The sequence below is a fragment of the Camelina sativa genome, chromosome 12 (assembly GCF_030686135.1).
Source record: "Camelina sativa cultivar CO46 ecotype springtype chromosome 12, ASM3068613v1".
NCBI lineage: Eukaryota > Viridiplantae > Streptophyta > Magnoliopsida > Brassicales > Brassicaceae > Camelina > Camelina sativa.
The window spans coordinates 14,718,408-14,741,155 of NC_141891.1; the positions used below are offsets into that span (position 1 = coordinate 14,718,408).

General features: G+C 34.6%; 4 protein-coding genes, 2 long non-coding RNA genes, 1 other non-coding gene and 1 pseudogene across 9 annotated transcripts; 3 read left to right on the plus strand and 5 right to left on the minus strand.

Moving 5' to 3' along the window:
* Positions 1 to 468: 468 nt before the first annotated feature.
* LOC104731748 (uncharacterized) lies at positions 469 to 2,251 on the minus strand. Of its 2 annotated transcripts, none has more exons than XR_758643.3 (5): positions 1,857 to 2,251; positions 1,673 to 1,763; positions 1,528 to 1,579; positions 1,337 to 1,445; positions 469 to 822 (listed from the first exon to the last, which is right to left on the minus strand). It is a non-coding gene; the product is annotated as an uncharacterized LOC104731748 (long non-coding RNA). The 2 variants fall into 2 exon arrangements; XR_015574185.1 differs by having other exon boundaries at positions 1,673 to 1,760; positions 1,857 to 2,176.
* A 1,049-nt stretch (positions 2,252 to 3,300) lies between these two features.
* LOC104731749 (RING-H2 finger protein ATL29 pseudogene) lies at positions 3,301 to 4,748 on the minus strand (annotated as a pseudogene). Its single transcript, XR_015574563.1, has one exon. The product of XR_015574563.1 is annotated as an RING-H2 finger protein ATL29 pseudogene (transcript).
* A 1,332-nt stretch (positions 4,749 to 6,080) lies between these two features.
* LOC104731750 (uncharacterized) lies at positions 6,081 to 7,810 on the plus strand. The gene is made up of 3 exons (XM_010451230.3): positions 6,081 to 7,125; positions 7,212 to 7,384; positions 7,487 to 7,810. Exons 1-3 carry the CDS (start codon positions 6,598 to 6,600, stop codon positions 7,590 to 7,592), a joined length of 807 nt encoding a protein of 268 aa, XP_010449532.2. The 5' UTR covers positions 6,081 to 6,597; the 3' UTR covers positions 7,593 to 7,810.
* A 28-nt stretch (positions 7,811 to 7,838) lies between these two features.
* LOC104731751 (AT-hook motif nuclear-localized protein 13) lies at positions 7,839 to 10,101 on the minus strand. The gene is made up of 5 exons (XM_010451231.3): positions 9,225 to 10,101; positions 9,069 to 9,124; positions 8,841 to 8,972; positions 8,574 to 8,735; positions 7,839 to 8,480 (listed from the first exon to the last, which is right to left on the minus strand). The coding sequence occupies exons 1-5, from the start codon at positions 9,853 to 9,855 to the stop codon at positions 8,157 to 8,159; spliced, it is 1,305 nt and encodes a 434-aa protein (XP_010449533.1). The 5' UTR covers positions 9,856 to 10,101; the 3' UTR covers positions 7,839 to 8,156.
* Positions 10,102 to 11,015: 914 nt separating this feature from the next.
* On the minus strand, positions 11,016 to 11,690 carry LOC147930528 (uncharacterized). The gene is made up of 2 exons (XR_015574063.1): positions 11,478 to 11,690; positions 11,016 to 11,323 (listed from the first exon to the last, which is right to left on the minus strand). It is a non-coding gene; the product is annotated as an uncharacterized LOC147930528 (long non-coding RNA).
* Positions 11,691 to 11,874: 184 nt separating this feature from the next.
* On the plus strand, positions 11,875 to 13,554 carry LOC104731752 (uncharacterized). Its single transcript, XM_010451232.3, has 2 exons — positions 11,875 to 12,517; positions 13,082 to 13,554. The coding sequence occupies exons 1-2, from the start codon at positions 12,290 to 12,292 to the stop codon at positions 13,325 to 13,327; spliced, it is 474 nt and encodes a 157-aa protein (XP_010449534.1). The 5' UTR covers positions 11,875 to 12,289; the 3' UTR covers positions 13,328 to 13,554.
* A 2,954-nt stretch (positions 13,555 to 16,508) lies between these two features.
* LOC104731753 (aluminum-activated malate transporter 12) lies at positions 16,509 to 19,140 on the plus strand. Its single transcript, XM_010451233.3, has 6 exons — positions 16,509 to 16,995; positions 17,112 to 17,252; positions 17,423 to 17,695; positions 17,813 to 17,931; positions 18,025 to 18,168; positions 18,270 to 19,140. The coding sequence occupies exons 1-6, from the start codon at positions 16,716 to 16,718 to the stop codon at positions 19,002 to 19,004; spliced, it is 1,692 nt and encodes a 563-aa protein (XP_010449535.1). The 5' UTR covers positions 16,509 to 16,715; the 3' UTR covers positions 19,005 to 19,140.
* Positions 19,141 to 19,297: 157 nt separating this feature from the next.
* TRNAC-GCA (transfer RNA cysteine (anticodon GCA)) lies at positions 19,298 to 19,369 on the minus strand. Its single transcript has one exon. It is a non-coding gene; the product is annotated as a tRNA-Cys (tRNA).
* Positions 19,370 to 22,748: the final 3,379 nt, after the last annotated feature.

Genomic DNA, 22,748 nt, shown 5'->3' on the forward strand with positions numbered 1-22,748 from the left:
AGAAGAAAGCAAAAAAAGAATCGAAGTCGTGCTGAAATCTCTACTGATGAGAACCGGTTCGATGCCGGTTTGTTTCTAAGTTCTAACCATTGTTTTGAGTCTTTTATAGATCTATAGGTTTGTTGTTATTCTATTTTTTTATTAGTTTTGAAGGAAAACGTACATATTCTGACATGCAAACACACATTTATAATATAATCGTTTAGGGCTTGATCTATTGAATTACAAATAACAGTAGCGTTTTACTCGCAAGATTATCGGTAGTATCATAGTTGGAGTCTCTTATATACTGTTTGAATTTTTAAAAAATTAATTGTGTATTGTTTTGTAAATAAGAACCTATGATCTCTTAGTTAAAATTTTATCCTCCATTGGTAGGTTCTAATTTTGGGTCTCTTATTTTTGAAAAAATTGTTTTTTGAAATTTGATAGTAAATATGAAACTCAAACTTGTTAAACCAGAGATAGTAAATATGAAACTCAAACTTGATATAGTAGTAGAGAATACTAAATAAGAGTCATCATGAATCATGATTTAACTTTTGATGGATATGTTACATAGGTGAAAAGAGAAGATTTTGATGAAGAGAAATAGATTATGATGAAGACAAAGGTTCACATCTAGATTTCAAAAAGAAACCTAGAAACTAGAAAACAAAGCTTGTTGGTCTTACTGTTGTTTGGCTTCAACCTTCTTCTTCTGCCATTGCCTGTCGACTCCACTGTCTCCACTGTCGGCATCACCCTATATCGTTTCAAGAAAGTGTCTATGTCTGTAAGATGCAGAGAGGCTTTGTCTGGTAGCACAAATCCACCATCAACCTATCCATAAAAATAAAGGACCAAGAAGTTTTCATGGTTATTATAACAATGAAATGAACTTGCAACAATTAGTTGTTGACAATTGGTTTCGGCTAAATGCTTAATCAACACTTTTTCTGAATCTACCCTATGTTGGAATGCAATTGCTGGTATGTTAACTATGAACTTAAACAAGAAAAGTCTCTCTATCTAGCTTTGGTCTACAATTAAGAGAAACTAAACACTAACACAGACTATGTCCTGGTTCTTACTTAGTGGGACTATGATGTATAATAATAACCCGTTTAGAAGTATCACTACCACCACTTCTATAAACAAGGATACATATTTAGGAAATCATCTCTCACAGCATGCAATTCAAGAAACTATAAAAAAACCTAAATCAAACCTAAAGCATCATCAAATCGAATTTAGGCTGACCAATATGCTCAACAGTAATGGAACCAAAGAAGTTCCCTAACAATGCAGCATCAGGAATGAAAATCGATCCAAACTCTTAATGAAGAAAACTTACAGTCTTCGATAGTCCCATCAATGCAACCTTCAACGAGCAGTGTATGAAATGGGCTTCCTTTAAGTCCTTCACGGTACATAACACGGCAATCTTCATCATCATGTTTCAACTGTAACCACGAAAACACTTTGTGAAAATTCTGTTTCAAGTAAACTCAAGAAGATAATCACAAAAGCTATACAAAAACATACTTTCCAATCACCATAAGATGCATCATTACAAAAACATACTTCTCAATTGACTCTGTGAAGAAACATGAAAATAAAAACATTAACAGCAAAGGTAAAATTAAGAGTATATATATAGCAAACATCAACGACAACAACAAACAAAAACCTTCATTGAGCTGTTTCTCGTTAACCTTCTCTCTGTACTCAGAAAATTCCTGTTTCTTCTGCATATTCAATTGAATCCGTAGAGATACCTCCTTTGGAGAACAAATTAACACTCAAATCAAAGACCAAAGAGAATCAAAACAGAACACAGAAGATTTATTTGATTAAGAATCTGAGAAACTTACCTTGTGATTCCAATTGATTCAATCTCTTCCGATTATTTCGACTCCAACTTGAAATCGTATCCATCTCCAAATCTCGGACTCGATTTTGTCTATCGCCAAAGTAATCCGCCGAGTCAATCGCTTTCGCTAATCATCTCCAGATCCTTCGATTCAAACCCTTCCTCTGATTCAAGTATCCTTCGATTCCAAACCCTTTTTCTGATTCCAAATTTCTTCGTCGGGTATTCAATCGCGAGAGAAAGAGAGAGAGAGGAAAAGAAATCGAGTGAGGATTTTTTTTTTCTTTTTGTATTATTTAGTTCCACCAACAAGATTAAGACACGTAGCGTCTCTTAGAACATGATTCGGTATATTATATAAGGGGCTCTCTTAAGTTTTTTCTTTACTTTTGATTTATTTTTTTGATTCAAAAACCTTAAAACTCCTCTAAGAGCTTACCGATAAACATGACCTAAGATTTTAAAGCTGAAACTTTAGCACTAGAATCAATTAAAATATGAAACTACTAAAAGTACAATGCAATATTTAAAACTTAAGCTGTCATAGTATCGTACAAGAGAGAAATAAATAGGAACAAGATATTCTCTCATTTTTTTCTCCAAAAAAATATTGTTATTAAACTCTAGTAAGAGGAAACAAAATCACTAATAATACTAATTAGCATCTTCTCAAGTTAAATAAATACTAGGATTTAACCCGTGGTACACCGCGGGATAATATTTTTAATTTTAAAAATTTTAAATTTATTATTGTTTTATTAATTTTAAAAATATAAAATTTTACAGGTATTTGATATAAGTATTCAAAGTATAGGATTTTTGTAGTGTTTTCAAGGTTTTAACCCGTGTGGTATATGTATAGTCTAGTAATACATTTATCTCCTGGTATACATCTAAAATTGTTTTTAAAAAAAACAATTCCACTTAACTCCCTATATGGGATTAATGCCAATCCGTCTCACCGAAATCAAAATAAGTTTTTGCGTCAAAAAAATAATCAAAATAAGTTTTTTTTTATCAAGTTTAATTATGTTAATTGTTTTACCAAATTAGCATATTTTTATAATTTATAATTTTTTCCATGTAAATATATATAGTTTATGATGATTAATAGAATTTTAATTTTTTGGTAATTCCTCAAAAAATAAAAAATAAACCAAATTAAGTGGGGGTTTTCAACATATTTAATGTGACATTTTATTATTGGATTTTCGGTTTAGGAAATTTATTAATGTTAATATAATTATGGATATTGTAAACTTTTGTTATGGAAAATCTGTTGTATATCATTTAAATTTGAGAGATTCTAGCATCCATAAAAATGGTTTGAAGATTTAATGGTTAAATTTTAATGAGTAAAGTTGTTTTTGGAAAAATCGGAATGTATAGATGTTGTTAAGATTTTATGGCAATAAATATAACAAATGTTGGTCAATTTAAGAAAATTTTGTATTTAAGTTTCTCTGCAATGTTATTTATGGAATTGTTTTAAATAAGTAAAACTTAAAGGGCATAAGCATAAACCAAAATGTACTTAAAAAATGTTAATATAGATTCTAACCTAAGATATTTATAACCAATATCACAACAAGAAGAAAAAAACTTAACTAATTATAAAAATATATATATTCCGTTTTCTTCAATTTTCAGATTGTGTTTGACCGGAGACTTCACCAAACCGGCGATGATCATATACTCTGTTTCTAACAAGTTCGGCGAACGTTACACAACTCTCTGTCTGGCTATGTCCTCTCGTGACCTTAATCTTCACATGTTCCGGTAATCTCAATGTATACTTATCTTCTTCCTCCGGTTTGTTTCTCACTATCGAGTGTCCCGTCGAATGCGATCTAGAGAACTTCTCCGGCAAATTTTGTTCTTTTTTAATGCTACTGCTCTGTCCTGAAGACGGCCAAGTATCAATCGGTGTTGTTGTCTGATGATAACGACGATGAACGTCTTCTTGGTCGTCGCTTGTTTCTTGAATCACATCGATGATCATCTCATCCACGGTAGGCTTTGGGTTCTCCGGTGGAGGAGGAGGATCAAGATCTCGGCGACAAACAGGGCAAGTTCTGTGAGATTCGAACCAGAGATCGATGCATTCTTGGTGGAACACGTGGTAGCATGTTGTCAAGAGACGTAGCACGTGATCTCCGTCGAATTCAAGAAGACAAATGGCGCATTCGAGGCCGTATTTTTCTTCCCGGAGATCTTTAACGGATGAGTAAGGAAAAGTGGGAAACGAGTTTATGATCCGAAGGTCGAGGCCGGGATTCACGGGTGGAGCTTCCGATGGTTGGAGGGGATTGTCGGCAGATCCGGTGTCTCCACCGTGGTGGAGACGCCAAGCTTGTACCATTGTGTCGAGGAAACACTTACAGAAATAGAGAGTGAAGAAACCGATGAAGAAGAAGACGAGGAGGATTACGGTGAGGATCACCGTTAGAGGAGGTGTAACGTAATTTTGTGGCGGAGGTTGCGGTGGCAGAGGTGGCAGAGGTGGCAGAGGTGGCAGAGGTGAAGGTATTACTGTCGACATTACGGTGGCCGGAGACTGATTATCTCCGCCGTGAGATTTCTCATATACCAAAATACCAAAAAAAAAAAAACAAGAAAGCTAGAGACAGAGAAATTCAATTTTTTTTTCTAAGGTTATTTACGTTATATTGATATTTTAGAGTTCAGTTTTATTTGGTATAGTGTGTGGAAAAATGTGTGTTTGGTGTGAGAGAAAGAGTGTTAGGAAGTTTTGGTTACTAAAAATAAAAAGTGTGTTTTGGGTTTTGTTATGTTTGTTTGTTTTGTTTGCTCAATGCCATGCATTTGAACGGGTCGTATGTGACATTTGTTCTACGCTAATCCACTTAGCCCTTAAAAATAGTAATTTTTTATATTCAAGTCTTTGTTCATAGAGTATAGTCAGTTGTTAATCTATATAGACTATACTCACGTTATAACAAGCAAAATATAGGATTTTTGGTTCATGGCACGTTTCTCGGTTCATGGCTTTTCTTTCCTTGAGAAAAATTCGTTAACTTTAGTCAGCACAGTAATGTTACTACGTACCTAAAGATCGCGGAAAAATTACAGTCGCGTGCACTGACGATCAAGAACACACCACGCTTTGATACATACTATGTAACTTTATGTTTCTAAGATCACCATTGTTTTGAGTCGTTTATAGAGTAAAAGTATATCTATATAGAGTAATAGAGATCTTGTCTTATATTCTTATTATATGTTTTGAAGGAGAACCACATATTCTGACATGCAAACACAGTTGTTAAAAATGTAAAATGTTGAAGCGTTAGAATTTTGACATTCGTTGGAAGGTTTCGTATGTCCAATTTAAAGTGTTTTTTAGACACAAAATAGTCTGTCGGGTCAGGTTTCATCTGGCTTTGGTTCACACTGCCTGTTCAAACGTTATAGAGCGATGACCGATCATTCCAAACACAATCCGTTTCACTCCATAGCCGATTCTCTTGGTCATGTTTTTCCAGTAGAAGTCCTATTTCTTCCTCTTTGAAGCTCGAATTTATCCAGTTGAATAAATTTCTTGATATCATCAGTGATCTCCTCATCAGAAAATTGGAAGTTAAGATCTTCATGGATTTAATTTGATCGAAAACTTTCAATGGTTGCGTGTTCGATCTCATTCTTACTCCGACATTCCTTCCTAAGCTTATTTAATACTGTAAAGCCACTTCAACTATGAAACTCAGATCAGGTTCTTTAAACAACAAAACACACAAAGTTATTTTAGTACCATTGAAGGTTCCAGATATACCAATATAGTTTACATTTTTTTTTCTTGTAAAATCGGTAATCACTAATCTTTATTTGGCCTTTTGTTATTTTAGTATCCTTAATTAAGTCAAGTGGCTAGTGAGTTTACAAGTTGTATACATTTTCATCATTAGTAAAAGAACTTATAAGATAATGTTAACTTTTAAAGCTTTAACAATGTGAAACAAAACGACAAAGCTAAATAAACATATTTTTAATTATACATATTGAGAAAACCTTATCTTATCTTATCAAAAACAGAAAAAAATCACCAGTTGTAATGGTAGTGAATCCAAATCTTCCAAATCTCAAAATAAAGACAAGAAAACGAAATGTCATTTTGCGTGATCGTGTTATTGATCATCCACAATTATTAAAATATTGATACTATAGACATCCCAAGCTTATTAGACATGCAAAAGTGAAATATAGTAGTGATAACTCTACAACAAATTTAATAATATTGACATGTGTAATGTAACCTTTTTTTAAGTACAAAATTACAATTTCGATACTAGAAGCGACCGCCAATGGTATTCATTAAAGTAGCCAATGGGTCAGGGTGTTTTCGTAGTTCTATAGAGTTTTAGACTCAACCCCAAGTACACAGACTCACTGAATCCACCATCTCCTCCACGTGGCAATCTTAGACCGGTTCGATCACGCTCTTCTCGTGCACATGTGTTGACTTAGCTCATAGTTGATTCGTCCCACCTAGACGGTCATTGCATCGGACGGCTAAGAGAGTGCCAACTTTAAGTGTATCACACGAAACAGAGATACATAGCGCGCGAGAAAGTCAACATATCCAACGGTGGCTATGAGACCAACGTCAAAGGATCGTACGGTACAGATGAAGTTATAAATAGTATTAATTGGATTATTTATTATCATCACTCTCAGAGATCGGAGAAGAAGAAAGGAAGCAAAAAAAAAAAATCGAAGTTGTGATGAAATCTCTACTGATGAGAACCGGTTCGATGCCGGTTCTTCATAACCGGTTTATTTCTGGTGGCTCGTCGCGGAAGAACATGACGACGACGACGACACCTATCATCTCCAGGAACAACTCCGTCGAGTCGTCATTATCCAGCTACGGCGAGAGATTCGCCGTCGGAGGAGGAAGGAAGATCTCAATCGAGGTTAAAGCTAACGCCGGGATTCGTAGGGTGTTATGGGAGAGTGATGTGATTAGACCCGAGAGAATGTCGAAGAGTGTTGGATCTAAGCCTTCTCCGGCGAAAATCCCGGAGGATGATGAAGAGGAGGAGGAAGAAATTAGGTTTTCCGATGGTTGGGGATCGTTGATCTCCGGTGGTGGTGGTGGTGGATCTGGTTTTAACGGCGGTTATGGAAACGGAGGAGGAGGAGGTGGTTATGAAGATAAGAGCAAGATCGGTGATTATTATCGGAAGATGTTGAAATCGAATCCTAATAATTCGCTTCTTCTGATGAACTACGGCAAGTTTTTGTATGAGGTTGGTGATTTTGTGGAGATTTGTGAATTGGTCATTACGTTTATGATTAATGATTTGTTAAATTTGTGATTTGAATGTTTTCACAGGTGGAGAAAGATGCAGAGAGAGCTCAAGAGTATTATGGAAGAGCGATACTGGCGAATCCAGGTGATGGTGAGGCTTTGTCAATGTATGGTAAGTTGATATGGGAAACGAGCAGAGATGAGAAGAGAGCTCAATGTTACTTTGATCAAGCTGTTAATGCTTCTCCTGATGATTGGTAATATATATACTTACTGGATTCTTTGATTACTTTACTGATCTCAGCTTTGGTTTCTTTACTTAAGAATCTAAAAGGTTTGTGATGGTTGTAACTTTGCAGTATGGTATTGGGATCGTATGCACATTTCATGTGGGAGGCAGAGGATGATGATGAAGAAGAAGAACTGATGGCTGCATCATCACCAGCTATGGTTTCTGCAGTTTAGAATGAAACACAGAGACTAACACGAACAAGTGGATGAAGAAGTAATGGAGTCTTAAATTATATGTATCAAAATATCTAATAAACCTTTTAGTGTATTTTCACTGTCTTTTGCTAACTTTTGTTTTGGTTTAACTTACTACTATCTTGTAATAACCTCAAGAGTAATAAATATGTAAGCTTATATAAGTTATAACAGAGAATAAAAAGAGCTTTTGTAAAGCATTGTATAACTTTGAATTTTGTAGAATTTTTGAAAAGTGAAGTGGATATAACTCGTTGATGATAGAAGAAAAGAACAAGTCTTTTTATGATCATCACAATCAAAAGAAACTACTAAGAGAAAACAAACTAAACAAGATTGAATTTGAAACCTACTTAACAAGTCTCCCTCTCTCTATTTTATCTAAAACAAAAGCTAAATTTAAGAGAAATGGGAAGGGGAAGAGGATAAGAGAGAGTAAGAAAAGCTCAATCTACTTTATAGAGATAATTCTGATGGAGAGATTTGTGTCAAAAGGAACAGAGAGAAGCAAACCCGGTCAATCCGACTCATGGAACCATCTATCTATTGATGATTCTGGCCAGCCCCAGGCCACAGCGGGTACATCTGCATAGGCATTTGCTGAAGCGATTGAGGTGTTGAGTTTCCAAATAGACCATGACTATTGTTGTTGTTGTTGTTGTTGCTTCCACGGTGCAACGGGGAATTGCTTTCGTTTTCCTCTGACGACTCGCTCGAGTGCTGTTGTCCTTGAGATCCAGGGCTTCCTAGTCCACCACCAAAGCTCAACATATTGGCTGGTGCTGAAGCTGGCTCTGGAGTATTCTGAGCACGCCCTACGCTTTGTTTCTGCTTCTTTCCATCTGGTACAAAGCTTCCGACAATGACCTTTATAAAAACAAGAATCAAAACTCAGTATCTTGAAACAATTTTGTGATTTTTTTATCTCGAATGTAAAAAAAGGATAAGAATTTGAGTAACCTGGACTTGTGACCCAGCAACTAGCATTCCAGCAACAGTTCCACCCACAATCCTGCCATCTTGTCCAGCCAGCGACACACTCAAGTTACCACTTTTGGTCACAGTACCATTACTCTCAGAATTCAAGAAAGAACCTGACAGAGAAATGATTTCATATCGGCCCTGCAACAACAAACACATCCAATACAAGATTAAATCCCCAGCTCCTTTCGATACCAACAGAGCTCAAATCATCAAGTAATGCACAAAGGAAATGAGTTGTTATACCTCAAACTTAACAATTCCACTAGGACTTGAAGATTGACGAAGCATCACATTAGACACAGCTCCTGTAGCTGAGAGAATACAGATTGCGCGTGGCCCTTGGTTCGTAAACGCCAATACCTTCATAGCTATGTCCTGGAATAGAATTGAAAGATCAAAACTTTAACCAAAGAAACACGCAAAATTACTAAAAATCCATTCAAGATTTGCTACAACAAATCAACACATTACCTCTCCAGTTTTGACTTCAATCACATGAGGTGTAAACCCAACTCCTCCTGTTCCTCCTGCTCACACACACAGAGAAACACAAAACCCATTAAGTAAAATTGTAAACAGTGGTTTTGATTTGAACAGAGAAAACAGAGAGAGATAGATCGAGTATACCTAAAGCGTCGAGCTGCTTCTTACCGGAGCCAGGAGGACGTCCCCTGTTCCGTTTAGCAGGTGGATCGGAAGAGTTAGCATTAGCTCCTCCACTATCACCACCACCACCACCAGCTCCTCCTTCATTTCCGCCACCATATGAATTAGAAGCTGAAGGAAGAGGCGAAGTAGGAGCCAAACCAAGAGCAATGTTATTCCCACCACCACCACCATCAGCAGCATACTTCCTAGGTCTACCACGTTTCTTCTTGACCTGTTGTTGTTGCTGCTCGATCCCAAATCTCATCGAATGCTGTTGAGCAGCGGCAACAGAGGAAGGCGATCCGTCAAATCCAAGAGAATCAAGAGTCTTCTGATCCATCTGTTGCTGTGGCTGAGGATGATGGTAATGATGCTGATGCTGTTGAGGAGGATGAGGCTGATGAGATGGCATAGCACCGAAAGGTAATCTCTGATGCATAGCTTGAGATGTAGAGGTGTGACCCATTAAAGCTGCTGCGGCGGCGGCGTTAGGGTTTCGATTGAAGGAATTGTGGTGAGTCATTAACATCCCTGGCGGTGGTTGTTGTTGTTGTTGTTGTTGTAGATGTTGCTGTTGTTGTTGGTGGTGGTGGATTTCTCTGGAATCCATTGGAGAAGAAAAGACTCAAGATTTGTGGTTTTTCTCAGAGACCCAACTTTTTTTTTTTGTTTGTTCTGTTTTACGAATGCCGAGAAAAGAGACGAGAAAGTGCAGGTTTTTGAGTTTTAAGCGAAAGCGTGTGAGCTAGCAGCTAACAACTCTCTCTCTCTCATCTCTTCTTGAGTTCTTTCTTCATCATCAGTGAGAGAGAAGAGGGGACGATCTAGTTAAGTTAGTGTCTAATTTAATTATTTTATTTTTTAAAAAATTGAATTATTAATATAAGTAATTGAGGAAACAAATCTTTAGTTTAGGGTTTTCAGTTTACAGGAGATTTAATTGGAGAAAACAAAAACAAAATCTAAAGATATGATTTAGTTAGGGTTTTGTTAAAATGTGAATGAATGTGTGAATCGAGAATGAGTTATTTTATTTAAATGAGTATGTTCAGTCCATTTATTATACTTTTTTCTAGTTGTAATGTAATGTACTCTTTTGGATTTGGTGTTCTCCTTTAACCCCAGTTCTGTTTTAATAAATGTTCTTTTTTTCAATTTTGCTTTGGGCTTTATTTTCACATAATATTCATTGTTGCATTGAATGAACCGAGTTTGGTACTATATTGGAAGAGAAAGAAATCAAACCGGGATGAGAAATATTGAATTTTAAATGTTGGGAGAGTTTTTACTAATTTGGTGATTTAAGTTTAAAGTCTTAAGAGGGAAACCAAAATTACACTACTATGAAAGAAAAAATAACAAAAGCCTATCAAATGTATTTGAAATAAAAACAAAATACACAGGAATTAATAAGAGAATAATATAGGATGTATAATAAATTATATGTAACTAGAGATTTTGGGTTTGACTGTGGTGTGTGTTTGGGAAATCCAAATCAACATGGGGTTTGTACTTTGATGTGTCAGATTTTTTTCTTAAGTATAAGTATATCCTCAGATCTTAAAATAAAAACAATCACTACTTTGAAAATGACAGCAGCTTATTTTGACCATTTTGTCCTTCTCTTGCCTCATCTTTTTAAGAAAAATCTATTATTCAGAATAATGTGAGAGAGAGATTCCCAAATTAATTGTGACAAATATTGAGCTTACTAATTTTTAAATGCTATGCAATATAGATAGAAAAAAAAAAGAAAAAGACCCACTGCAGTTGGAATATAATGTAGCAAAATTATATTATTTGATATAGAAACACATATCGAAAATTTTAAGACAGAATATACAAAACTGATATTAACAAAAGTGTAAATATCCAATTTCTTTTTTTTTTTTTGTGTCTAAAGGAATATAACTATATAAGTAATTTAAAAATTTTAAATGTCATATTGAAATGAATTTACCATCTGATTTCTGATTTCATATAAACCAGCTCTGGCTAAGTAACGAACCCATTCAACTGTGTTATATAACCCAATCTTCTCCGGTTCTCCCATACATACTCCAATTCAAAGATGTGATCTGTATTTGGTTTTGGGGGATAATCAATGATTCAGTGAGCAGAAAGCACGAAACTTTTTATGTTGTCTAGCTATCGACTAAAGTGATCGACTTTATTAGACAAACAAGCAATACAAAAAGCACATGTTATCAAAAGTTTACGCCATGCGCGTACCTTAAGAAACCGGACACGTAAACCCGATGATGTGAACATATTGGTACCTGAAACTAGAAAGAGGTTGAGACAGAGACCACGAATTAATGCTTTTAAAATTATTTTAACTAACGGATGGTTCAAGTGACATGAAACTCCATTTGGATCACTGGTCTTGTCCAAGATTTATATGCTCCCATTGTTAAGATCAATTCGACTTCTGCACTTTAGAGTGGATTTGGTTTGTTTTTGGAAACTTGCTAATTATCTTAGAAGAACAGAACAAAAAAGGCGCACATTGGTTTGGTGAAGTTGTTAACCCACAGATAAGTTTAAAAACGTTGAGAAAGCAGAAACACACCTCACTGTATTATTTATAAACAAAGGCCCTATCTTCGCCAACCAACAGCAACTGTAACTTGTAATGTTGCATTTGTAACATGTTCAAAATCAGCCAATGGGTGTTCTTATTTCATTAAGCTAACACAATCATCATACCTGAATACCTCAAATCTAAACAGAACTAACATTATTTTTTCTTGGAATAGCGTCTAAGCTGGTGGACTTTTTTCTAAATGGGCTTAATTCTTACTAATTTAGCCCAAATAGTGAAGTTCCCATTTTTTTTTTTTTTTTTTTTTTTTTTTTTCAATTTCGTTTGAAGAAGATTTGTTTGGATCCTTTGTCTGGTCCGATTGGGGGAAAAAGCATGGAGGAGAAGTAGAAGTTGTGGTCTAAAGAAAGCAGTTTCAAAAAAACCAAATTTTAAAGCTTTTTGGGAGAGCAAGTTTGTTCCTTTATGTGACGGATTGATTAGAGTTTTGAGTTTTAGAATGGGTTTTTTTAAGAAGTTGGCTGGTGTGTTTGGATTTGGCCAGGAAGTGTTGAAAGATGACGATGATGATAGAGGGATCCATGATTCCGGTGACGGAGATAAGCCGAGATTTCGTGAAACTGGACTACCAAGGAAAGGATTTGGAGTTCCAGTTCAAGTTGCTGTTGAAAGGTCCAATCTTGCTCCTCTTCTTCATCCTTGCGCCGCCGCAGACGGTGGTATTCAGGTTTGAACATTCTCAGTTCTGTAACTCTTGCTATATTAGTCGTTGATTGCTTTATCTGAGTGTCGATTCTAGAGTAGCTAACGAAACATTGACCATTGGCTTTGAAGTTGATTCTCATTATTTAGGTCTACCTACCTACCTTTTAACTGTTAAATAAACATGATCATGTTTTACATAGTTCTCTTTAGCATAATTTACAAAATTGATTTCGATATTGTCTCTTTCTTACTTTAGCATTGTTGCTCAGAACCCAAAAATCCAATTGAGCTTTTGAGGTAGGTATACTTCACTTGCTATTGTAGTAGAAGCAAAACTATAATCCTAGCCGCTAAACATGTTCACATTGACTTTTCTATGAAATTAGACAACGACTCGGTATCTCTTCTGTTTTTATTGTTACTTACTCCTATGGTTTGCTGTAACGTGATTTCTAATGTCAGATTGTCTAGCTGTTTTTGGCCACTCTATTAGTAGTTATTAGTGAAGTTTTCTTAGTTAAGAGCTTGTGTTGTTCTTCGAGATTGTTTATGTCAGTCACTTATAGCTTTCTCTTGACTGTACCAGGGACTAAGATGGTATACGAAACGACTAAGGGTTGATGAAGATGGAGATGTTGCAGATGAGTTTTTGGAAGAGGGGCGGGAGAAACCGACAAACGCAGAAGATGATGATCATAACTGTAATAAGACTATGCCAAGACTCCAAATTAAGCGCAAAACGAAACCTGCAAAAGTAAGAAGACTAGTTGTGTCTTCTGATGGGAAACTCCAGCAGTGTATTGAACATCAAGGGAGGTTATTTATAGTATGAATGATTTTGAAACACATAGAGGTTAGGACAGGTTTCTGTTTCATCGGAAACATGGGATTGACTGTGTAAAGAGGGAAAGCAAATAGAGTTGCAGACATATTGGCGAGAAAGGGCAATGATCAGTTTATCTCTGTTTGTGTCTTTGAACTATATTCCAGTTTGGCTTATCGAGTCTGTAAAAACTGGTTTGATTCATCTATTACTATGAGAAAAAATACTATGAACCATATGAATCGTATCTACTATACGTACTATTTGAAAAGAGAGTTTGGCAACAACATTTGAACAGGCCTAGTACAAATTCGCCAAAGGTTCCATGGACCGTGGTAACAACAATGGTAGCATTAGTTCTTATTTGATCCATAGAATCCGGTGCATAAAGAGAGATCACGGAGTTGTCATTTTGCAGAACCATGTCAAAAAGGAGTATACTGTTTTGATGGACGCAGCAGCGGCTTGTGTGTGTGACGACCCGTTTCTTTTCTTATAATTTTGTTTTGATACCAATATTTTGAAATGCTGATGAAACCAAAACCAAAACGATTCATAGTTTCATGCTACAACACGTTTCTGATACAATATTACAAGTAATCATCTTTGTTTCTCAATACATGTTGTGAAAATTATTGAATGAGAGGAGAGATTTTTGTTTTTGATTCTTATTAAGCCCAAGTTTCTATTTTTGATCCTTGTAATTTCATTTTCCATCAACCATCCTTTTCCTGCCACGTGTGGAGATCTCACATGCGCCACGTGGGAAACACACGAGAAATCTGAAATCTCAAAAAACCCAACAACACGGGAACAGCTGTTCTGTTGCATCGAAAGATCTATTTACCTCTACACATAAACACTACAAAAAGATTTCGTATTTTATTTTAACTTCTTCGATTTTTCTGATAGTTTAATTAATATTCAAACCAAAAACTCGATGTTGAACAAAAAAAAAAAATGTCCCTACATATATTAGTTCTTTTATATATATGACTAAACGATGTTCAAGTGTTTTGACTTTTGTGATTAAGAATATCCCCAAAATACTATTTTTGATTTATCAGATTACGGCGATAAACAGAGTTAAAATCCATAATGTAAAATTAGTATTTTCAAATTTATGAAATGTATTCGTAGGTTAAACTAAACCAGCCACATAGACGAAGAAAAAAATTCTTTCTTTGAAAATAAATTTATAAATCAATCTCCAACAAATCCATTTAAATGAGCTGTGTATCAAACCAGAACTCTCAACCCGTGTCATCATTAATATTGTTCACGTTTTTATTTTCCTTTTGTCAGAAGATTACGGTTTGAGCTATATATTTCGTGAACGTTCGATTTTTAACTAATATTCCCCTCATACCAAAGGGGAAGATGGTTAAAAAATCCTTCCCGTGATAAGAACTTAGCAATGATCCTGCGATTAGCTCACCAAGCCTCAATGTATGCTATTTGGCGCGAACGCAACTGCAGACTCTATACTGCCATCTCTCGTACTGCCTCGCTTCTGTTGCAGGATATCAAGACCACTCTCAGATTACATCTTGGTCATTTGACACTCAAACAACGGATTCTTCCACCAGCTCCCACGCTTCTAATTACTTGGTTTGGTGTTTTTCATTAAATCTGTTTGATGTTGCTCTCTCTTCTTATGTAGGTGTTACTGTTATAGGAGGCACCTTTGTTAATCATGTGACCATTATTAATGAAAGGTATGAGTTAAAAAAAAAAAAAAAAAAAAAAAAAAAAAAAAAAAAAAGAACTATATTATTTAGTGTTTCTTTTCTGTTTTGTTTAACTATCTCGTACTATGATATATTAAGACTTCAACTGATCTTACCAAGTGAACGTGGCAAGAATTAATCCTCGCAGTGTAAAACAAATATATCATCTATAATATTACTGACAGTTCGAGATCTCTTGCTTATTTAAAAGAAAAAAAAAATTGTATCGTAGCATTCAATGATTTTTGTTTTGTCGTTCGAAGTCGTCAATTTTCATGGCGGTTTCATATTTAGGGGTTAACGTGGCTTTTAATTTATATATATAATGTGAATTTAAACACAATTTATAAAAATAAATTGTCCCCATGCTGAAAAGAGAAGGTATACATGTGTTATGTGTCAACGTTGGTACGACTTTGAAGGATCCAAAAGGTCAACTTTAGCTGAGAGTTGAGACAGTGAAACTTGTTTTTGACTTTCTTACATGTATCTCCACAAGACCACAACTATACAACATTTTTCTACAAAAACATTTATGACAAAACAAGAAAAACAAATATTATATGCTTTAAATTGTATTTGTTTGTTTGTGTGAGTGTTAACGCTAAATTGTAATTGATTGTGTTATTAAAAATAGATTATCAAGTAATTAACGGATTACATATCTGATATCTTTTTAGCCTAACACAATACCTTATGCTTGGTCCGTCCATAACTAATTCTCAATTCTTGCCAACATAATCAGATTCATAGTTTTTATTTTATTTTATATTGTTAGATTGATGTAACTAAAAGTGTATGTACCCACTTGTGAATTCTTTAATCTACGAGGACGTACAACGTATACGTCTAAGATCTAGTGTTTGGAAATATCTATTTAACAATAGGTCCTTAACAATATTAGTACTAATTGGGTGACACATGCATATAATTATTCAAATGGTTATCTCTAAGGATACTAATTAGATCTATAAGTTTATAACGAATAACATTATGGAACGTATGTTAGTTTAATATCTTTTTCAATAACTTTTGACTTGTTTTTTCGGTCTTGTGAAGTCGAGAGAAAAAAGTACTCTTTAATTTAATATTAACATCAATAATTGCAAGTCATGTGAAACCCATCAATCTAATATTTCCTCACTGGCCAAAAGAGAACATTATTTTTTGTATCTATCATAAGTAGTTAATTATGTAAAAGCAAATGTTCATATAGACGTAAAATAGAACACCACGAATTTTGTATATTTACTAAGAATTTTGAATACAAATTACACTAACAGTAAAATAATAACATTGAAATCATAAAAATCTCTTCGAAAGAATAACAATACGTGAGATATATTAAAATAATCATTAAGCGAAACAATTAATATAATCGCCATTTTGTAAGTCACACGACACGTAATTTTTTAATTACCAATCGAACGTAAAAGAGATTCTCGTAGTTCAACCAACACAATCACACGTATTATAAAACTTGTTTTCCTCTGGCCGGCTATATAGTTAACGCATTGCATACGCAAACCATAGATCCATCACTCTATATATACATATACATAATATATATACACACAAAAAGCTATATATAGAGAATACACTAACAACACATTCTATTCCTATTACAAAACAAGGAGAGAGAGAACCAATTTTTCTCCCTCATCAAAATGTCCAACAAGGTTCACGTAGGGAGCGTTGAGATGGAGGAAGGTTTGAGCAAGACGAAGTGGATGGTTCTAGAACCTTCTGAGAAGATCAAAAAGATTCCGAAAAGGCTTTGGAGGGTCGGAAAAGATGATCCGAGGAGAGTGATACATGCCCTTAAAGTAGGTCTTTCCTTGACACTTGTCTCTCTGTTATATCTTATGGAGCCTCTCTTCAAAGGCATTGGAAGCAATGCTATTTGGGCCGTCATGACCGTTGTCGTCGTCCTCGAGTTCTCTGCCGGTAAATTTAAAATATTTCATTATATATACACATTCAATTTAAAATCAAACATATATAGTAATGAAATTAGTTTGTTAAAAATAACATTTTGTTTAACTTCTTGAGTCTTTAATTAGGTGCAACGTTGTGCAAAGGGCTTAACAGAGGATTAGGGACACTAATCGCGGGATCTTTGGCATTTTTCATTGAGTTTGTAGCAAATGATTCCGGAAAAGTCCTTCGAGCTATCTTCATTGGCACTGCTGTTTTTATCATTGGTATGCAAAGTTTCCAAAAAACATATACCCGTTTAATGCCTTTCTTGTTATCCAAATTGGAGTCTCTAACCATAAAATAATCTCTAAATTTATAGAGACATCTCTATTCAAAATCTATATAATAAAAATAAATTTACTTACGAATTTATGTTCTCATTGTAATGTTACAGGGGCGGTTGCAACCTATATAAGATTTATACCATACATAAAGAAGAATTACGATTACGGTGTTGTGATATTTCTCTTGACGTTCAATCTTATAACGGTGTCAAGCTACCGAGTAGATAGTGTGATAACCATAGCACATGATAGATTCTACACTATAGCCGTTGGTTGCGGAATCTGTCTTTTCATGAGCCTTCTTGTTTTTCCGATTTGGTCTGGTGAAGATCTACACAAGACCACCGTTGGTAAACTACAAGGCCTCTCTCGCTCTATAGAAGGTAAGTAATTCCGGAAAATATAACATTTTATAGTGTTTCTCAATCAAATTATTAAGAGATCTAGTAAAATAACATACTTGATATATTTTTAATATTCTTATAATTATATATGTGTAGCATGTGTGAATGAGTACTTTGAGGAGAAAGAGACAGAGAAAGAAACATCAGATTTAAAAGACAGAATCTACGAAGGGTATCAAGCTGTTTTGGATTCTAAATCCACTGATGAAACACTTGTAAGTATTTTTCTATATATGATTCTCAAATATTTCAAAGACATTTGTTTTTGTAAATGATATAAATATACGAAACTAAAAATGATAATTCAGGCATTATACGCAAATTGGGAGCCAAGACACAGTCTACGTTGTCATAGATTCCCATGTCGACAATATGTTAAAGTTGGAGCTGTTCTTCGTCAATTTGGTTACACTGTTGTTGCTCTTCACGGTTGCTTACAAACTGAGATTCAAGTAAGGCTAATTACATTAATAACAAGTAATATTTTTGTTGGTATGAACTTATAACTTAAAAACTAAAATTTCCCTGTATTTGTTAAAATTATGTTTTCAAGACTCCAAGATCTGTTCGCGCGCTTTTTAAAGATCCTTGTGTAAGACTAGCTGGAGAAGTATGCAAAGCTTTGACGGAACTCGCGGATAGCATCTCCAACCACCGTCACTGTTCACCGGAGATTCTCTCCGATCATCTCCACGTGGCACTCCAGGATCTTAACTCCGCCATCAAGTCTCAGCCTAAACTCTTCCTCGGCTCTAACCTTCACCGCCACAACAATAAACAACAACACGCCAATAACAAACACCCAAACGGTACCGTTTTGCAGCGCAACATCAGCAACGTTGGAAAAGATCTAAACGGCGACGTTTCTCTTAACGAAACCGGTACGCGTAGTAAAATTACAGAAACCGGTTTACGCCATGGCCAAAGCGGAGCCGTTTCGCTCTCGAGCTTTAGGACCGACACGTCAGCTTTAATGGCGTACCGGAGATCGTTCAAGAACAGCTCCGAGATGGCGGCGGCGGCGGGAGAGAGGAGGATGTTACGGCCGCAGCTGAGCAAAATCGCGGTGTTGACGAGCCTCGAATTCTCGGAGGCTTTGCCGTTCGCGGCGTTTGCGTCGTTGCTGGTGGAGATGGTGGCGAGGCTTGATAATGTGATTGAAGAAGTCGAGGAACTGGGAAGGATCGCAAGTTTTAAGGAGTACGATAACACGAGAGATCCGACGGCTGAAGATGTTCGATGCGAAAAACCGGCGAATGTAACGATCAGTGTCAGCGCCGCGGAATAAAGCAACGACGGCGATTTATTTTATTTAGTGTTTTTTATAGATTAGATTAAAACGATCGGTATAAAAAGATCGATTCAATCCGGTTTGGTATGATTCGGCTTTCAGAATTTACTAATAAGAAAATTATTATTTTCAAGTTGTTTCTTAATTTCAGTTTCTTGAATAAAAACAATTTTGTGAACTTGAGAGGTCTCTGTTTATGACAAAATAATTAAACCTCGTAAGACCACCGGTTCTGATCTGTCAATTTTAATTATGGAATTAAGTGTAATATAAAAACATTAAAAAATTGAAGGGCCCAACCGGGTTCGAACCGGTGACCTATTGATCTGCAGTCAATTGCTCTACCACTGAGCTATGGACCCAATTTAACATAATACTAAACTGTTAGGTCTTTATATATACTAAATACAGTTTAATAAACCATTTACTGTAATTTCCAAAAATGAGTTTGTCCGCAATATAGGAGGCCTCGTAACCTAGTAAGAATAATGTTCTTTTTGAATTTTAGTAAGAATAATAATCAGACAAAAAAAGAGTGCATATGAAGAACAAAAAAATATGTGTTTCTATCATATTTAATTTCTTCTAAAACTAAAAATCCAATAAATATTTATAATTATACAATCTAAACTTTGTAATATAACCATAAATCAACAAACAAATATATAGTATATTTTAAATTTAAAATTATAAAATATAGTCTCGCGATGTACCATTAAAATCTAGTTAATTAACAATCTCGTCTACAAAAAATAGAATTTCTCAGTGTTGACAAAAAAAGTAGAATCATCATGTTAATTAGTTTTCGGTTTCTTGAAAATTGATTTTCATTGGATTTTTTTTTTGTTGTAACTTCTGTATTTTATTAGATTAATGATTGTATTTGTATATGATTACAGTGTAGAGGATGCATGAATAAGGAACTAGGGGATAAACTGATGATAAAAGAAATTGAGATTATTTTTGATGGATGTTTTAGCGAGAGCATCAGGTACTTGGTTATTTGATCTTGGTGTCCCAAAGAACTGAGCTCCATCAAATATTTGTTGTCATCATTGGATCTCATTACACGTAAACTGAAAAGGGACTATGTCCGTCGAATCTGCCACGTCATATCACCCCTACGTACTAGGATCTCAGCTGTTGATCTTATTATTGCTCTTTTTCTTGTAAAGAAATGTGTTGAAAAGCATGCTTTGACAATCGGCTGTTGCATCTCATACGAGTCGTATGGGATCTCCGGCAAAGCTCATCAGCTGTTGTTCTGACAATCGTTTTCAAAGGTAATTCCGTCTCACTACACACTAAAAATATAGTATGGAAAGAAATGTAAATAACTTCAATACTAGGTGCCCATTCAGAAAGATAATGTTATCTACGTTATAATTATAGTATTATACAGTATATGCGAATAATTTTGGAAAATTTAACGACCAGTATCTATGTAAAGCCTTTTGAGACAATAAACTAATTATGCTAGTATTGATATTCGAAACCATTTAAAATTTTCCTTAATTTTCTTGTGCATATATGCGTCTTGATCTTCTTTAATATTTTTTCAACAATTCAAATTGTCTTTTCCTTCTTCGTTCAACAACATAATTAATCATATGTTTTAATTTAATTAATTTCCTTTTGTATCTTTTGGATAAATAATTCCTTTGTTTTTACATATTGCAATTTGTGTAGTCACAGACAATTATTTGATTTTTTATTACTCGAGGAAGCTACACCTCCAACATGCCCATCACTCTCCAATCCGCTCTCGTCTCAAATCTCTACTTCAACTCTCAGCTTCTCTACCAAAACTTCAGTAGAGTAGCTCTTTTACACCTCCAACATGTATATCAGTATATATATCATCAACTCATCATGTATAGACTAATATATAATTATTCATGTATAGAGTACAATGTGCGTAGTTATATATGCTGGTGGTGAGGGAAAGATAAAAATGTATATTATTTGAGAGTACGTGATATATGTTCTTTAGTCGTAACTGTACGTAAGTCTATATTATATTTTAAGAAAATAAAAATTCATTTAACCATTTAAGCGTGAAATTTCTATGTCACCGCTTAAAAATGCATTTAACCATATTGCTATGGATAGAAACATAGCTTTCTATGTCATCGTTTAAAAAAAATAATATCTAATAAACTGAAGAACAAGTAAATCAACATTGGAACTAATACAAATGCTATTTTTTCCTTTCAAAAGTACGTATACCCCGAGAATTTTTGACAGATTTTACATATGTAATAGGTTGTGTAATATTGCACTTTTAAGTACGTCCTCGGGGTTAACCAAAGGTGAAACACAGTGATTGGGTTAATTTGCATTCTTTTAATTATCATATATGGATTAATAAATATGATGGAGCAAGAAGCATGGAGACGGCAACGTAACGTTCATATGAAGCTAGGCTTGTTGAGCGCATTTTTCTTCATCCGCATGTCCATTGTTGTCTCATTCCTTATTAAAATTTACATTTCTACTCTTATTAATTTCTTAATCCTTGGATACAAAATATAATTAACCTTCCTCGAGTGTTGACCCTATATTACATGAATTGTGTGCTGCCAAGTACCAACTAATTAGGATGAGCAAAGATAGTACATTGTTCATAAACCAAAGAAAACCAAACATGCATGCATGGTTATCAGGTTATCAATTGAGTAATACGTTCCTCTGTAATAAAACCAAACATATAAAAAAAAGAAGTAAAAGTCACGATTTGAAGCTTACTTTTCCTCGTAACTCTTTTAACCGTATAGTATATTTATCCGATCCCTTTTTTATTTTGTATAAGATGATGAGCTATAGCTAGCTCTAGGGAGGTCACTGTCGAGGTATTACTACATACGTCATACGATATTTGGCTTGATCCATCCAAGCCATATGTCCATATATGTGAGGTCCATGTGATCCATCCAAGCCATAGGTTATAATCTATATATTATTCTAATATTATAGTTTGGTATTGTAAATAGAAAAATGATGATCTCTCATCTATATATAATCAACCTTCACCTCCCTTTCTTTAATTTTCTTGCTTTTATTTTGGGTGTGTTTTGCTTTTAGTACTGTTGTAATCCATGTTTTAGAAATCGCTAGCGCTAGTCGGGCGGTCGAGGTAGGCCTAGCGCCTAGCGAGAAAATCAGAGATTAAACGAGGATTAATCGGAGACTAGTTTTAGGATTATTTTATTAAATTAACAATAAAATAAAAATATATTGTACTAAATATATCTATAATTCTGTTTATGTTAGAAGGAAAATATCAAATAAAATATAAAACTATAGTATTGTCTTTAAAATTATGGTAAACATATAAAAAACATCATTTTAAAGAAAATTTAATGATTTTTGTTAAAAGTTATACATTAGTTTTTGTAAAACATCATAATCTCTTAATTTAAATGCCTAAATAACAAAAATATTTATGTTTGATTTTTATTTGGTTCTAAAAAAATTGGTAAACACAAAATTAAGCGGAATTAAGCGGAAAATAATCAGACTAGACATGCATAATCAGATAATCAATGCTAGGCGAGGATTAGTCATTAATCGAGGCGGAGAAGGTGGGCCTAGCGATTTTGCGGGGCGTAATCGGTGCTAGGCGGAGATTTCTAAAACAGGGGTTGTCTATGGCTTGAAAAATATTTCTCAATGAAAAACGGTAATTATTATTTATTGTTGTTGCATGTGTTTGTGGATGTTTTAATATTTTTGAATACT

What these genes read in the sequence shown, in the direction of transcription:
- LOC104731751 (XM_010451231.3), bottom strand. Translation starts at nt 9,855, where the DNA reads ATGGATTCCAGAGAAATCCACCACCACCAACAACAACAGCAACATCTA. An exon ending in GAAGCAGCTCGACGCTTTAG is followed by an intron (nt 9,125 to 9,224) that starts GTATACTCGATC and finishes GTGTGTGAGCAG; the next exon opens with GAGGAACAGGAGGAGTTGGG. An exon ending in TTGAAGTCAAAACTGGAGAG is followed by an intron (nt 8,973 to 9,068) that starts GTAATGTGTTGA and finishes ATTCTATTCCAG; the next exon opens with GACATAGCTATGAAGGTATT.
- LOC104731753 (XM_010451233.3), top strand. Translation starts at nt 16,716, where the DNA reads ATGTCCAACAAGGTTCACGTAGGGAGCGTTGAGATGGAGGAAGGTTTG. An exon ending in CACTGCTGTTTTTATCATTG is followed by an intron (nt 17,253 to 17,422) that starts GTATGCAAAGTT and finishes GTAATGTTACAG; the next exon opens with GGGCGGTTGCAACCTATATA. An exon ending in AATCCACTGATGAAACACTT is followed by an intron (nt 17,932 to 18,024) that starts GTAAGTATTTTT and finishes ATGATAATTCAG; the next exon opens with GCATTATACGCAAATTGGGA.
- LOC104731750 (XM_010451230.3), top strand. Translation starts at nt 6,598, where the DNA reads ATGAAATCTCTACTGATGAGAACCGGTTCGATGCCGGTTCTTCATAAC. An exon ending in ACGGCAAGTTTTTGTATGAG is followed by an intron (nt 7,126 to 7,211) that starts GTTGGTGATTTT and finishes ATGTTTTCACAG; the next exon opens with GTGGAGAAAGATGCAGAGAG. An exon ending in AATGCTTCTCCTGATGATTG is followed by an intron (nt 7,385 to 7,486) that starts GTAATATATATA and finishes GTAACTTTGCAG; the next exon opens with TATGGTATTGGGATCGTATG.
- LOC104731752 (XM_010451232.3), top strand. Translation starts at nt 12,290, where the DNA reads ATGGGTTTTTTTAAGAAGTTGGCTGGTGTGTTTGGATTTGGCCAGGAA. An exon ending in CCGCAGACGGTGGTATTCAG is followed by an intron (nt 12,518 to 13,081) that starts GTTTGAACATTC and finishes TGACTGTACCAG; the next exon opens with GGACTAAGATGGTATACGAA.